The following is an 18,048-nucleotide window of genomic DNA, read 5'->3' on the forward strand; positions in this document are numbered from 1 at the left end:
GAGTTAATTATTAAAAATGTTACTTATGTTGACGACCCTGAGTCACAAATTTGAAAAACAAAAACATGTTGAAGATTATCCGAAGTCTAGCAGTTCTAACAATTGGCTTTACTTACATAAAGTTAGTAAGGAAAGCTTGAGTAATTAAGATTCTTGTTAGATCACGATATTCATCTGGTGCAAATAGAACGAAATTAATACCAGCCAACTAATTTAACTATAACTGAACAAACTCTCTACGACAGTGTTGCTCCTGATCGGTCACTGCGTACTAGAAATATATATAATTACAATCTAACGATTGTCTACGGATTAGGAGGAAACTGTATACCACCTTAAGTATAAGTGTTTAACATTTGCTTGCTGTCATACTTTAAAATAGTAGATGTAGCAAACATTTTTTACTTGACAAGTTGGGTCTTATGTACTTGAATGGGGGAATCACAACTCAAAGGGACGTTGTGCGCGCACTAGATATTTCGGGCTTCCACGTTTCAGAAGGTTCCTCAAATCAGACGTATGGGCAGTGTCTCTTTTGTGATATTACAACAGGACATTGTTTGTGCTTAAATGAGCAACTTAACCTTACCTAACCTGAGAGTCCTAATGCTGTCATTAATATGAAAGACGTTGAAAAAATAAGGAACGCTTGGTACATGAAATAAGTGGTATCAAAATTTATTCTGCAAAAAAGTTTCTTTCTCAAAATTTGTGGCAGAGTATAAAATATTTATAAGGCCATGGTCTAATAGTTCATATTATTACATTAAGAATGATTTAATATAATATACACTGTATATGAAAATAGTTTTTCTTCACTGTTCTATGCTATTTCTATTCAAAAATTGATAATTTGTCATTTAGGCATTAATTTTTTAGAAATTAAAGAATATCTCTTTTTTACATATATTTGCTGTAAGACAAATATGTATAAAGAATTTTTTAAAAATCGTTGTTAGCTTTTTAAGTTTTTTTATTGACATTCTAATGTTTAAAAAAATTAATGTTTTAAAAATTCAATAGTCTTTATTTCATCAAATTTTTTACAGTATGTAGTAAATATTTACTTGTTTTAAATAAAAATTAAATATTTAAACAATTCTAAGTTTAGATGAAATTGTACTTACGGTCACTTGTCCATTGGGTGTTTCTGGTTGCTCCCATGTTATAACCATAGTTGATGAGCTAAGCGGCCTGACTTGCACATTGCGTGGTGCGCTTTCCATTTCTGAAAAATGGTAAATATTTAATTAGTAAATATATAATTTAATATAAATAATTTTACTTTATTAAATGAACTAAGTTATTTGTTTAATAATTTAGTTCCAGTTTAAATAAAATTTTAAAGCTGAAATAAATTATGAGACAACATATTATGAAACATCACTCAACCTTAAATAATAAATGTTCGGATCACTTGGTCCGAACTATAGAGTTTACTTCCTAAATCCATATATATATACATAAAGCTGAAGAAACTATACAAAGTATTACTTTTATCACAAATATCTACATCAGGAGAAGGAGCAACAAGATTATTCTATAATATTAGCTGTATTTGGCCGTTTCGAAGTGCAACGAACAACAACAAGTCTCTCGCTAAAGTCTCTAATTTGTACGCAAAACAACAATACTATTCTCTTGCTCTAATAGACTTGTTATAAAGTTTTTACTAATCTAAGAGAATGCAGATAAAATGGGACCAACGCGATAAGCGATCTATCAAACAAAAAAAAAACCTAAGCAACATTAAATGGTTTGACAAATTCGAAAACTGTGAAAACACAAATATTTTTAAAATATATAAAAATCGTTTGAAATAAATAGTTTAAAAATATTTAAAGGTTTTAAAAAATACATTACGAGAGTATAATTAAAAAGCAAACTAAATTTTATAACTTGTTAGTTGTTAGCAAGTTTACACTTATTAAGTTAGTAAGTTTCTTAATAAATATATTTAGATTTATACGAAATTTAGTTCGCCTTGAATACTACGTACCTGCTTATCATTTACTAGTTATGGAAGTAACTGAGAGTCGCTTTTGAAAAACGGTTCTATTGGTATAAACATATGAAATGCAAACTGAATAGTTGCTCTAAAATTCTACATCTCCTAAAGTCGCTGTTTAATAATAATCGCTTCAACTTCATAAATAGAAAGTTATTATATACTCAAATAATTACACCAGCACTACTGTACGGATGTATAACATACAGTAAAGCCTGAAATACTCCCATAAACCACTTACAGACAGCTCAAAACCTGGCTGTAAGAAGACTATTTAAGATTTCATGGTACATTAGAACAACTGATATACACAGAGATCTAAGGATCGACTTAGTGAAAATATATATCAGGCACAGAACCCTAAAATTATTCACAAAAGTTGATACGTTGTCCAACCCCGCCCTAATAAACCTTAAGTCCACCTCAGGACCCACGGAAAGATATGCTCAGCTACGGTCTGTCATCAATTAAAAGATAAATAAACGACATGAATTTCTGCATAGTTAAAGGCTAGTGTGAGGTAGTGCCACAAATGAGTAAAAGTGCGGAAAAGCACTAACCCAAGAAAGTACAACAACAACAATATAATATTGGACAGATTGCAACAGTGATGCCAATATGCATCACTAAGAGACTGCAGCAAGAGACTTGCTGGATTTTGCCGTGTTTCGTAACGACCGGATATTATTATTAAAGTGACGTCTCTTAATATATTCGGAATATCGATCTCATTAGTTGGGCTTTGGTGACCTTAAAAACATATGTAACACTTAATATAAATAGTACGGCACTGGTTGATCAAGAACCCGGTCAACAAAATTGGAGCTCGGTTAGTATTGATCACTACTAGTAATCCTATATGTAGAACTGATATTGAAATGTGATATTTCAGTTTGGGTGTGTATTTATCCATAAGTTCTAAATTTAACTTGAGAACTTAATTTTGTTGTAGTGCAAAGGAAAGAACCACACGCTGATGCTTGACTATAATTTCACTACTATTTATACTTAATAAAGTAGCAGCCAGTGCTACCAAATTAAAAATATTTAAATTAACTTCGGTAAAGATTTGGAAAGTGTGTGACTCGAGAATGTCGGAATGTAAATTTATTTAGTTATCGTATAAATATAATAGTACAAACTTGCATAAATAACCAACACACACATAAATACATATACACACAAATTTCATTTGATGCATGCAACATATATGTATAAGTCGTACATATGTATGTGTACAAGTCATATACAGAGTAGAGTGTAATAAATAATTATGTAAAATACACAGTTGTAAATATAGACAACCACTAACGGTGTTGGTAACAGGAACCGGAAACTGCAGCTCAAACTGGAATTGTGAAACAAATATACAAATAAATTGTTACCAGCAACAGCAGCAGCGGCAGCAGCAGCAACAACAACAACAGCAGCAACAAAAGTAATAGGAAGAATAACAAAAACATTAGAGCATGAAAATCAAATCAAGCATTCAGTGCTACCAACTTTCCACACAAGTCTATTTGTTTATATTACTGTGTATATGCGTTTGCGTTTGTGTTTGTTAGTGTTTTTAATGCACGTATTTGCGTTAACTTTATGTGTATGTTTGCGTGGTGTAATGGATGTCGACTTCTATGTTGGTTAATGTATAATATGTGTTGGTGAGTGTGTTAGTTGGCGTTAAGTATAGCTTTTGCATGGTCTTCCTTGACTTCATATAAGTAAAATTTTTTTTTTTTGTGACAATTTCATGTGATTTTTTAAGTGGTTAAGTGGAAAGCGGTGAGCGGTAAAGCACGAGAGCGGTAACGAGTTCAAAATATTTGCCAACTTTCTTCATTGAAGAGAGTAAATTTATTTTGCATTCATTTTATAGCTTCACGTGTATATTCGTATAATCGTATATTTGTAGTTTTGTTGATTTGTATGTATGATAGATGCTTCACCTCCAAATTTCAACGTTCCATACAGAAATCGTATACAAGCTGCATTTTTGCAATTCTATAACGACTACAGCCATGATACGAACCATGGCTACCAACTGTAGCCTGACTATAGGAACAATTTTACATACGTTGAGGAATTTTTAGGTTCTAATGTATTTAGGAATAGGTACAGGTGCATTGCTATGTTTATATTTATTTTAGCATTGTTACTTTTTCAACGTGTGCATGTTTATAAATTTTAATTTACAAATGTGTAAATTAAAAGCATTTCGGTGTTATTTTGCCCAGAGATTTGAAATTGTTACAGTTTTGTACATAAATTAATGCATAACTGTTATTTCATTGCTATTGTAATAATATATATATATACATTTATGCATACTTAGATATGAATAATGCACTTTTGCACTCACATAAATGCATAACTATCAATTAAGTACATTTTAAGCCACTGTCAATATAGTTAAGCTACTTTTATTACTAAATATAATTAAGTGCTTAGAGAAAAGTGAGTTAACCAATTAAATGGTAAATTGAAGGGAAAAGGAAAGGAGGGGAGTTGAAAGGTAAATGCTTAGAAAATCTTTAATTTAGATTAGTTTAGAAATTAATCAAAATCTACTGATAACAAGCTCCTTAATAGCAATTAGTGTAGAACATTTATTAAACAGTTATTAATATAAATTACTAATTGTGGAAAATTTGAAATTGATGTGGAGTACCTATCTTAAATTTACACATTTTAAACAAAATATATAATTACATATCTAAGTGAAATATAACATAATTGCTAAAGAACAGTAATGCAGATGAAGCAACTTAAATTTATTTGAAAAATGTTTCTTAACGTTTTCGGTAATCAGAGGAAGGTTATCCTTAGATTTGAGTAGCTTGATTAACAGGATGCACTTATCTTAATACATATTATAAAATGAATAATATTTAGTATAATTATAGCACTCTAATCTTAAGAAGATATATTATGTTCTTAGAAGAAAATCTAAAAAGTTTATATAAAAGTTGTTTATTTTATTTTAAGCAGCTATCACAAAACTTTCTTAGATCCAATCATTCGATGTCTTTTCACAAAACAAGTTAAGTGATCACATAATACATAGGTATATATGTATTTAACAGGTAATTTCGGTATTACTTACTAATTTAGTTGGCCATTACAGACGTTAGTTGTTCTTGGCCACGTCGAGTAGTCCATTTCGGTTACGCGCTAGAATATTTCACTTTAGCTACCTTTAAAGGTGTAAAAAGTTAAAAGCGAAATAACTAGTTAATTTTTTCGGACTGTAATTAATTATGTATTATTAATATAATACATGAACTCGTTTTATCTTTTATAGTCTGTCATCCTTGATAGAATGACATATCTTTGTTCTGGTTTTATTTCATATCTTCTGTTATACTACATAAGGCTGCAGTAACTAGTTTAGTATTTTTATTTATGATTTGAAAAGTGTTTCAGTTAGGAAGCCCAGTGGCTTGAATATTTTAAATATTTTAAAAATTGTACATTTTTTATTAAAATGGCAATATTTCTGAAACAAATTATTAATACAAAGTTTTTAAGTAAAAAATTGTAGTGCTTCTTTCACGAGTGAATGCATAAACGCTCAATTTAAATCATAACACACATAATAATAAAATGATATATGCAATAATATATCATATAATAGGAAATTATAGTTTAGACACAATAAACAAAGTTGCCACCCCGAAGAAAATATTAATACTTCATAGACGTACGTGCAACTACATAAAACTTCTAAAATATGAAACTTTTGTAATTACGCAAATGTTCCCCGTATGCGACTAACTTCTTCGGAAACTTTATTAACGCACACACATGTACACGAACCAATACAAAAGAGTTTAAGTGATGTGGGTAGTGCGGTTCCCATAATAGAGATCCAATGTGGCAGATAGGACCAATATTATGTTAACCCACACCTCCGAGGCACGTAACATAAATTATAACAATTTTACGCGCATAGTTTACAGTTATCAATAAGCCAAAGTTCTGCTACGTATAAAATTAATTGCAAGGCAGTTATGCGTTGCCAACTATAGTTAGCTACAAAAAATACTAAAAAAAAATAAAAATTTAAACGAAAAAAATTGTAAAAAAAGGAAATCGTCGAAGCAAACTGAGCTTAACTAACATGAAGATGAAAAAAATGTTCAGAAACGATAAATTTCGATTACCGATTTAATTGAGAAATTTTGCAAAGTTTTAGCAAAATTATGTGATTGTGTAGTGTGTGTTCAGTGTTTAGTGTATGTTCAGTGCTGATGTTGCTTAATGCATACGCTCTCTTGTATGTGAATATGAAATGCAACTCTGTATATTTACAGAAGTTAGCTTCGTTCATGTAACTTCATGTGCACATTCGAAATGTGTGTTTGCTTAGTCGCGTATGTGTAAGTGTGTAAGTGTGTATCTGTGTGTGTAAAACTTAATTTACACATTTGTATATTTTTGTACCAGAGTTTTTATAAGTACTGGTGTGCATTGATGTGTGTGTTTGTAGGATTTGTAGGTTTGTATTTGTTGGTGTCTATATGAGATGTTATCTTTTTGGCAACGGAAGTTCCGCAGTATGGGTTTTCTTGCATAAACTTAAGTTTAGTACCACAACAGCTTAAGCATTTGGCTTCTGTGGATTTAAGTCTTAAGTGGTTTCGAATGAGAATTTGTAAATTTATTGTATTTATTTAACATTTTCAAGTTTAATGTAGCTCTGTAAATGTACATCAGATCAAACAACGCACACAGCCAAATGCAGGCGTACACTGATGACAGTGTGTTAGTATTGCACATTTATGTTTCCTCTTCCGGCATTCTTATAAATAGAAATAAATGTTTGCTTAAAAGTTAGAACATTACGTTCCGAAATACAAACAAATTACCATAGATTAAGTATTAGTTTTAATTAAAAATTGATGTCCTTAATTTTTATTTTATTAGGTGTAATTATGTGAAAATTAAACCGGATTAGGGTTTTCTTAACTTAAGCTTTTAAATTTTTTTCTTAAGCGAATTTAAGTTGAAACATATTGTCGAAATATATATATATATATTTTCAACAATTACTAATCTATTTTTTTTTATATGAGAAAAGAAAAACATAAGAATATAAGTGAAATGGATATTGCTCGAAAGGATGCTTAATATGAAAACTGAATTTTAGTGGATATTATTCACTTAGAATAATTATATTTTGACAATTGAATGGATATTAAATGATATGAATACGATATTTTGTAGAGCTAATAATATTTCAATGAAAGTTTTAGAATAAACTTCGAATTTCATTGCACTGAGCATGACCTAGAGTCTTAAGCCAAAGAATATTAATTCGTGGAAACCAGCTTAGAATTCCAGCAACAAAATAAGAGCTAGACTTTCTTAGGGATTACTTCACAATATATAATAAGCTGCGCTACATTCTTAACAAGACATATCTATAAAAGTTGGCGAATGATTTTATCTGTCTTGAGGATGACGCATCCAGTTATTATCTTCTTGATTGGTCGTCCTTACTCTGGGCGAGAGTAAAGATTTTGACACAGAAGAGATTAATACGTCTGTCTCCTAAAAGCTTAGATCTACAGTATTTTATATATGAAATTGATAATCCTATGGACTATGACTTTTGAGTTCCTAGATATAAGAGATTCAGTGTTGAGGAAAAAGCTATTGAATTTTTAATTTAATGTGTTAGAATTATTTTCATAGGTTCCGAAATTTTTTATTTGATTGCAGTTTATCAGACTAGTAACTATAACTATTAGTAACTATAAATATTAAATATGCCTATGAATGGTAACAACCAAAACTATAATGCTTTTCTCAGGTTGTGCTGATAGGATTTTTAAACTAAATTGATCTCAACTCAACTTAGATCTCAACTCAAATGATTAGATAAATAGGTTGACAAATTTTGAAAATATTCGATTAAAACATGTTTTTTTTCTCTATATATATTTTTTATAACGAATGAGTCTTTCATCGGTACGTGGGTTTTGTCGCGAATGTAAATCAGTTTAAACATGCATATTTCTTCTTTGTCCATTCCTGATAACTGTCAAGGATGAGGCTACTGTTTTTATGGGGCTTTCATCAAAAAAAATTTAGAAATTTTAATTAAAAGATATCCGCAGTTTGTGTAAGCTAAGAATTATTTTTGTGAAGACAGAACAATGTATTTTATTGTGAACTAATTTCGTGTTATATTTACTGATTTTGAGAATCCACATTCGGTGATTTATTTGGTTGTTATTTAAAAAGATAAGATTATTCTTAAAGTATTAAGGAGAGATTGTTTTTACAGCTTCAAATTTATTTGTCGACAAACCTCATATCGCTACAAGATAATTCATCAAAATAAGTCAAGAATAAAGTTAGAACACTGAATATAATATATATGTAAAATATAAGCTCAAATGACTATAAACAATTTATGAGACTTTATTAAGGTTAATAATTAAATAATATAAAGTATAGGATTTAATATACACAACTAATCGTCTTGACTGCCGACTGCTGACTACTGAGTGCAACTACAAACTGACATCTGACTTAACTACTGCTACTGCTTGATCGACCTCTAATTCACTGCTTAGGCGGCTTATATATATATGACATTATGTATAGCACATAGTTTAGTGAAAAAGTAACTTATTCGTTAGTTATGAATGTTAGTTACAAATTAAATAAATTTGATTAATATTTCATAAATATAAAACAAATTACATAACTCTAAATTATTATTGACGCTTTAGAAAATGGAGTTTCAATGTACCATAAACGTATATGATTTATTGACTACAGTATTCCATTTGAAGTCACACATCAAAAAAATCTATCTCATTTGTATTAAAATTTTGGCAGTATTTGTGGTTAATTTTGAAACGTTTTAAAAGCATTTGTCGACATTTAACATGACAAAATTTCGATTCCATCAAATAGACTCATATTAAAGGCCAGAATATAAGCGCAGAAAATATTGAAATATTTTAGACAAACAAATTTTCCTTGCAATGAAGGCAGTTCGGCAAGCTGGCATCCTGGCATCCTGACATCGTGGCATGCAAGAGCCTGGAAGAAAGTGCAAAATAAATTGCTTCACAATGACAGGCGAACTGAGTGCAGTAAGAGAAAACGTTTAATATGGCATTGTAAAATATCGAAACTGGCACAGAAATGCTTCGAAACAGTGCATCCACACACGCTCCTACAAGGGTATTACGATCTGCACACACACACGCACAGGATTGCATTAATGTTGATGGTGTAAAGTGAAAACATATTTTAGGTTTAGTCGTTCTAAAATTCTAAAACAGCTAGAAATGTTGCCTGAGTGATAGACACTGCACATATACTCATCGATCGAACAAAAAAGAAAACATACATTGGGTCAGACAGGCGAACAGATAGACGGACAGACAGAGCGACGTATGAACTGGAAAATATTCCGAAAACTAAGGCTGACAGTTAAGTAAACAAAATTTTTGCCGGAAATGGCAATTTTGTATTTAATAGCGATTTTCTTTGTTCTCAAAATAGACGAGTCGTGCTCGCTTCGGAACTGCATTGTGGTTTTACTGAATTTTTAATATTGTTGGAGTGTGAAATATTTCGGTGCTTAGAGATTGCATTCTAACTTTGTATCTTTTTATGTTTATCATCATTTCATATATGCAAATGCATACACGAAGTAATTAAACAAATTTCTATAAATATAATTCATTTTAGTGTTTATTTAAAGATTTGTAAAGGCAATTGAGTGTAGTCAGAGATAGTTGTAAAATTAAATTTTTTTTCTTTCATACTTATCAGTTTTTAAATTAATATATATTAAAATTTCGTACATGATATTTTTAAAAAGTAGTTACTGTCAATAGTAATTAAAAAAGTTTCATAGCATAACTTTTACCAAAATATGTTATATCTAATTTTATACTCAAAATATGGATGTTAGAAATTCAGTTACTATGAGAGCAGAATAATGCTGTCAACTATTGCTGTGTTGTCAGCAGAATTAAACAAATTTGGCAAATAAAAACGAAAAGTGAAAAACTGAAACAGATTATGATATCTGAATAAACGGTATTAGTAGTAAATCCATTATACAAGTAGTTAACAGGTCAAAGCTAATGACCATTTTAAAGGCTTCCAATACGATTATCACAGTATTGTGATTAATATCTAATATTGCGATTTACTGCGAATATCCCTGCGAACGAAAGCAGCAGTTACTTTGAAAAATAGATAACCCAAAGCATAAAAGTTCACAGCAACAATCTACAAAAATACTATTATATCTTTCTCAAAAAACATCTGTAAAGGTAACTAATCTTTACCGAATAGAAGACTCTAAACCACAACGACATTGTAAAACTGCCTATCGTCAATGATTTTAGTCTATCAGACAAAGATTGAAGCTCACGGTGTAGTACTCTTCTAGTAACCCAGACACAAGCCACACAGTCATTTCTGAATTTAACGAGAAAACTCTTTTGCTTCTAGACAGAAAATGCAGGTTATTTACTTGATCAGAGAAATCTTTTTGAGATGGCAGTATTTGCCTAACGTAACACAATATTAATATATCCTTTTTGATTATAGTCTTAGTAGTGACTCAATTTATTTTATAATCTGCTTTGTACAGAATTGGATTACTGACAAAGTTGTGGCAAATTTATTTTTGAATTCAGTTCCATCTGCAGCGTATGTGACAGTCTGTCAACAGCCGAGATAAGACTTTAGTGGAGAATAATACTATCATAACTGATATAGACATACCTATTTGCATTAGATAAAAAACTATCTCGAGTGCAAACCGAAACGTCGTTAACCTTTCCTTGAAAGATGGTAGGTCCATTTGTACCCAAGATCTTCGCGTGTTAGATTTACGTACTAGGGTATTAAGTGATCGAGTTATAACTTTAAGCCAATTTTCGAACGAAAACTATTAATTGAAAGTGTGTATGCTGAATAGAAAAGATCGTACAGATGAATGGAACAGTTTTGGTTGTATTAAAATAAGTAATGACGTTTTGCGCTCAAAGTGTGTGCTCATAGAAGCTAAGTAAGTGTACTCTTGGCTTCTATAAACTCATCGAGCCGTATATAAATCAAGCTTGCAGATAAAATATGTGGTCGAACTAAACTTTTGCGAGTGATATTTTTCGTTCAATATGTTCAATATGATTGATTGCTATTACTCAATGTTGACATGAAACTCTTTTGCAAAAACGTAATGTGAGATTTGCATGAAATGAGTACAATTGATAAGCAAAACATTTGGTCAACTAATCAGAATGATATGATGCAGAAAAAGAATTCGATAAAATGCAGAGATATGCTTAATATTTTAGTAATTTCGACATCCATTTTTGTATGCGAAAAATGTCAATAACACTTACTGAGAAAGTTTAAAATATACCTTCAACGAAATGACAAATAAAACCAGACATAAGTCAATATATATAGGAATGCACGTACACCAACTGTTCCATATAAGCACAAACTTTTATTAACGTTAAAAACCAATGCACACACTCGTACTATGTACGATACAATCGAAGTGATTGTAAAATTTCCATTAGCGACATATGGAACCATTGAAGTATGTATGTTATGGAAAGGAATGGAACTACTTGTACTACTGCTACCGCCTCACAGGTACCGTAGCCAACAAGTGCAGAAGCAGATATGCACCCACATGCATGTAAATGCACACAACGTGCAGGTTTCTAACCATGAAACATGCAAATCTATGCAATACCAAGATGAGCACAAAGTGACACAGAAATTTTCACCAGAAAAAAGAGGGTACCAAGGTAGGAAAGGAAAAAATTGTGCAAATTGTAAATTATTGATTGGCCATTAGCCGAAACGTGTAGTTGCACAAAAAGAAAATAAGTGGAAAATTTAGAATAGGAGCAGTAGTAGTTGCAGTAGCTGAAACATAAAGTGGAAGAGGAACACCTTAGTTCCATTGACAGTTGCTGCGGCATGTAACTAAATAAGCAGAGATGTGTGCGTGTGTGTGGATGGAGAGATCAGTTTTTACCTTTAAGCATGGAGTGTACAACTTTGATACACCATTATGTGTTTGTTTTGAATGAACCTGTGTATGAGATTGTGTGATTGTGTGTGTGTCAGTGTTAGTTTGAGCGCTTATGTGTAGAGTAGAAATTTGCGCTGCTTGTGGCATTTTATGTTGGTAGCATTGCTTAAACGTTTTTGTACTCTTATATTTTGTACTTCATTTTTTTCTTTGCTCTTTTGTATTTTTAATTGTGTGATTTCTGACCAGCATAAACTTCATACGAGCATACAGCTGTACCTGACTGGTACAAGCATATCAACTGGCTCCCACACACACACACACACACACACACACACACACACACACAAGACACAATTGCTTCTCCATTTATTGTATGCACATACGAACCATTCCAGTACAACAAAATGGCATAAACTACACTTGTGCCACATTAGAGCGGAGAGGGCCATTTGAAGAAGCATTTAAAGAAAAAAATCCAGGCAAAAAGTAATGGTACAGCACAAAAAAAAAAAAAAAAGAAAACAAATATAATGAAAAGCACATAAAACGTATTATTAAAAAATTTTGCTATGCATTAGCAGTAGTGCATGTCCATTTAATACTTCTGCTACCAGTTCCTTGTTTTTCGAGCATTCGCACTTAAAAGCTTAAAAAAAGTAGGCTAATAGTATTGCGCAACTAATAGTGCAGCATTTTGAATAAAGCAAATTTATATAGCGTAAAAAATTGCATGTGGAATACATGGCAGAAGTGGATTTTAATTCAGCAATTAATTTTAGCCAAAAGGCAAATAATAAAGTTTCTGTGTGTGCTTAACAACAAACAAAAAACAAAAATCCTTCACAATAACAAAACGATTAAGCTTTTTAAAATCTAGACAGTAATTTATTGCACTTCTGCGAAGCTGTTAAGAAACAAATGAGAGGAGTTCCGCAAGTGCACATGACTTTGCCATACAATAACTGTGTTCTTCCTAGGCAAAATGAAGTCCTAAACAGAAGCACTTACTAATAGATACATTGGCGATATATACACACAGGAAGTTTATTTTTAATGGTTGAATTAAAAATAAATATTACCCAATAAACACATGTACATTAAGTATAGAACAGAACACTAAGAAAGAAATGAGATAGTATACAGAAGTTATTGTAAGAGGCGATACCGCCAGCGGCCCCAATTACAGTAGGATTAGTCTTTTAAACAACTCATATAAGATTTTGTCAAACGTACTATGCGATCGATTAAAGACAATCATCAAACAAAGGTGTGTTCTATATTCGGAGGGATTATTTTTGCCTACTAACTGGTGCTACCAATAAATGGAAGATAAATTTGAACGAATATCAGACAATAAGAACAAGTATATTAAATATAGAACAAGACAGCAAAATGATGATGAAATGATGCACTAAAGTGATAAATCTGAAAGGTGTGCTTTTATGCGGAGGGAGTGTTTCATGGCCACTGCATGAAACAGTGACATGACTAATGAAATCATAATTTTGCTTCATGACTATGATAAGTTAAAACAGTAAGAACGCGACCGTGAACCAACAAAGCTGCCAATGGTTTACCGGCTGAGCTGTTTAAATTTGGTAGCAAAAAGTTACAGCTAATCCGTAAAATATGGTCCGATTACTTAATGCCTAATGATTGATTGAAGTATACTCTCCACAATCCACAAAAATGGTGATCTAGCCAAAGGCATTAATTATTGAAGGATTAGTTTTTATAATACGATTATAAAGATATGTCAAACGTATAATGTGAATAAGTAATGATAATCGCTAAACAACTGATTGGACGTTATCAGTGTAGCTGAATATCTGGCAAACACAATTTTGACCAAATATCAACAAATTTTGTTTTTGTAAAATTTTGGAAAATACTCAAGAATTTACACACATTATTTATTTGCCGATTCAGGACAGCTTTTGGCACTATTATCAGAAGCAAGAACCAAACATTTTGTTTAATGATTTGAGTAATGATGCTCAGTTTTTTCAATGAAAGGAAATTGGTTTGTGGTCGTCATAGAAATCATATACCTATAGATCTTATACCAACTTTCTGGTCGGCGTGCTAAAATATTTAATCGACTTGCTTCAAGACCATCCAAATCTCTATGTTGAGTCAAAAGCTGACTACGTTGAATATTACAAAAAAAACGTTGAAAAACAACAACATATTTTTTAAAACTCCAAAAAAAACTATTTCGTTGCTCCAACTGCTTTAAGTGTCACAATTCTTACATTTTAGCAGCAGGCATCGCTATTACGTCTCTGTATTTTGCTGCTCACATAGAAGGTAGAACATTTGCAAGCTATCAAAAGTAATAAAGGCAAAGGACACCGGCTAAGCACAGCATGGATTAACACACATTTTTGCTAACTATTTGCTATCATTTATTTAATTCTTCTATGCTTTCAATATTTAAGCATATTTAACAATGGCGTAAAAAGGATACGTTGTAGGAGGTACAAAAAAGGAAGTGACCAATAAAAAAATCTAACAGAAGTAAAAAATCTGACAGTTACATATGCGTCCCGGCAGAGACAACAATGCATAAACTTTGCATTGTTATAAGCGCAAGCATGCTTGCTTGCATGTTTGTGTGCCGGCAGGCAAGGCAGGCATGCACACGCCATTCACAAGCACGGCACACACAATGGGTTTGTACCAGTATGCCTGACCTATGGAGCTATGCTCACATCCTCACATGCACACATGTACACATGCACAGTCATGCACACAGACAATAAAAAGTTTAAACTTTTTATTGCGGCAATTATCCTTATCGTATTCAATATCATCATCATTTCAATAACAATTCCGATATCGGTTATGTTTTGTAGTTGCTGCCTTCAAACTTCCTGTTTTCATTTTCTCCTCTGCGTATTTTTTTGTTATTGCTTGCAGTCTGAATTTGAAAATTTTAAAAGTTTTTTCTTGGCTTCTGTAAAAACTATAAAAAGCAAAGCATATTTTTCGGCGGTTCGAGCTGGCTTGTCAGTGCTTATCTGGCGCGCAAAACTTAAACATTATATTTGCAGTTTTTATGTTTTTTGTTTGTTTCTCGTAATCATTTTTATTTTTTCGATGAGATTTTCTGAATTCTCATTTTTTTTTCCGAATTTAAAATTCAGCTATTATTTTTGATCGCCCGGCAATAAACTCCACGACCGAAAAGTAGCTATCATATTAATATGTAGTACGTACCAGAAATAGGTACGCATTTCACCTGAAGAAAACGCATCGTAAACGTACGAAATTTTACACAATATGCATTTTATTATTTTGTTACCTTTTGAAACGGTTTGAGTACAAAAATTTTATTATTTCTGTTGAGATAATGTGAGTAGGTATTCGACTAAATGTGGTGGTCTTTAATGGGAATAGAATTTACGAATTCCAGTATAATCTATAACAAATAAATTCTCTGATTTCATGGCATAGATGTGTTGCGATTAGTTCTGCTAAGCATTTAAACACTATAATGTTTGGTCAGGTTTGGTCAGTATACTTCAACTCAATCATATGGTTTACCCACACCTTAAATATTCGAGAACGTACAAGCTACTTATAAATGTGTGACTTTCAATTTACATTCATTTTGTCTTATGGAATTACGAATAAGATCTAATACCTGAACACAACTATGCTTAAACATCAAACATAATCGAGCGATTCACTGGGCTCGGATCATATGCCCAACTACTTGCATAGCCAACAATCAAATTGCTGAAAACTTTTATTACAGCCAATAATATTTGAAGCACTTATAATATATAGTTAGACAATATATTCAATTATATGCATTTTACATAGAGTGATGATTGCAAAGTGATTACTTTGACTTTATAAGAAAAATTGCTATTAAGACAATCAAAACACAATTGGCATGACGATGAAGGCGTGTTATGCAGACAGTCAAATCAGAATTACCAATTAAAAAGGTAGCATTTTCTATATGGATATGTGAGCATATTTATTTGTATAACACAAATATGGCATGGTTGAGGAAAATTGTAAAAATTTGTGGCTACCTAGTTTAAATTCAATATATACAATCATGTGTTATTATTCCAAAAGTATATACCTATAGCTATCGTACATAATATTGCGGAAATTTTTATTATTTAATTATAAAAAAAAATTTTCTCTCATTCTTTTTTGACAATAGTGGGTTGCTTTCAAACTTATTTCTTCTTAAAGATGATTTTTATATATACTATATTGTCACTTCTAACTTCATACTTAGCCGTATTTTCTTTATATATACTAAAAGATGATATAGCGAAGCTGGCCAAAATATAAATTTGGTTCATGTTAATCCACCAAAATTCATCAAAACAATGTTTTTTTACTATCGAAAAGGGTAAAATGTTGTCAGTGTAAGAAAAATGATATTTTCCGATATATATGAAGAACATATATTGACAGCATGCTAATGCCAAAGTTATACTTTGTAAAGTTGAATATTAATCAGTTTTATGTTTTGATGACGATATAGTGCGTTCTTGAAAACTAGTTACAACTGTAAGATAAAGGCATTGAGTGCTAAAAGATGACATATAATAAATAGCTCACGACATCATATATTTATATTATCAAATTGAAGCATTTGCGATTACATGCAATGTTTTCGTTTAATTTTCAAAATTGATATATACGTTCCACATATTCTGACAGAAGATCATTTATTAAATCGCATTGATGTATCTGACTTGCTTCCAAACATTGATGCCAACTGTCAATTTATAAAGTGAATTCATCTTTGTAGACCATAAATGGATTATCTATGTTATAATAATGTAAAATGTCAAAGGTATCAGCTGAAGATATTCGTGCAATTTTTAGGGAATAGTTTTTTCTTTCAGCTTCTAGCAAGTAATCTTACGATCAGTTCTAAGGTGTGTTCTCATCAGCTGTATAAAAATTTAATTATTCACTCAAATAAATAAGACCAGAACTACTATAATCAAAATCAAAATAATACTGTTTTATTAAAATAATGCAAGACCTCACAATCGTTTGGTAAATAGCCAAACATTTTTAGAGCTTGGATAGTACTCTATGTGGTCTTCAGCTCTATCTCTGAGTTTAATCCAACGTACAATATTTTTCAGAAAACAGAAGCTGCACTTTAAACCAGGATAGCAGAAATGAATGAATGGGAGTAGTTTTGTCAGCGAATAACGAAATTTTATTAGCGTGGAATTAAAAATGGGTATGGCAAAGATATTGCAAAATATATTCGATCACATTGAAGAATAGGTAATTCAACAAAATATTAAAACGTTTTTTATTTTCACCAAACTCAAAAACAAAACTACTGTCATAGTCAACTTAATAACTCGAGTGATGATGAGCGTAGTCATGAAATTGAATAAGTGAAACTCATACTATCCACATCGGTAAAATCTTACTTGAATTCATTTCACCTACAATAGCTTCGTCATCCCCACATATAACGACGTCTCTATTGAGCTGTTCCACACTATTACGCTACTGTTTTCCACTAATGTACATACAGAGGGCACCGATAATGCTCGTTCAAGACTTTGTCACAAATATCGATTACACCAATGTGCTAGGCGTGTTTAATTAAAATTTTAATTATCTGCTATTTAAACATATACAAGTTTTGGTACATACACTTATTTATAAGTATGTAATATAACTATATTAAAATACTTCAGTGTTCTAGTTTCGTGATGCAAAGCAAGTAGAGATATAGTCTATAGTATATTCATAAACTTTATTCATAAGCTTTATATAACGTATTAAAGGGTTTGATTTAAACGAGATAAAGTATTTTATAATCACAATACTTTAGTATTCGTACAATAGTACTATTAAGTACAGCTAACTAACATATAAGCCTTAACAAAGTAAGAGAAAAGTAATGCTATGAATATCTCAAGAAAAATGTCTATATACGGTGAGAATTTATGGTAAATGGATAAAACAGAAAAAATCACAATAATAAAAACTT

At 31.2% G+C, this 18,048-nt stretch overlaps 1 protein-coding gene across 2 annotated transcripts in view; it reads right to left on the bottom strand.

The window, feature by feature from the left end:
- Positions 1-18,048, bottom strand: part of LOC119687622 (tyrosine-protein phosphatase Lar) — a 122,119-nt gene that overhangs the window by 76,979 nt on the left and 27,092 nt on the right. For both annotated transcript variants that reach the window (XM_038102011.1, XM_038102010.1), the window contains exon 6: positions 1,128-1,228. In XM_038102011.1, the coding sequence (XP_037957939.1) occupies positions 1,128-1,228 (101 nt within the window). The remainder of the gene's footprint in view (positions 1-1,127; positions 1,229-18,048) is intronic.

Source organism: Teleopsis dalmanni, chromosome X (assembly GCF_002237135.1).
Source record: "Teleopsis dalmanni isolate 2A chromosome X, ASM223713v2, whole genome shotgun sequence".
NCBI classification, from domain to species: domain Eukaryota; kingdom Metazoa; phylum Arthropoda; class Insecta; order Diptera; family Diopsidae; genus Teleopsis; species Teleopsis dalmanni.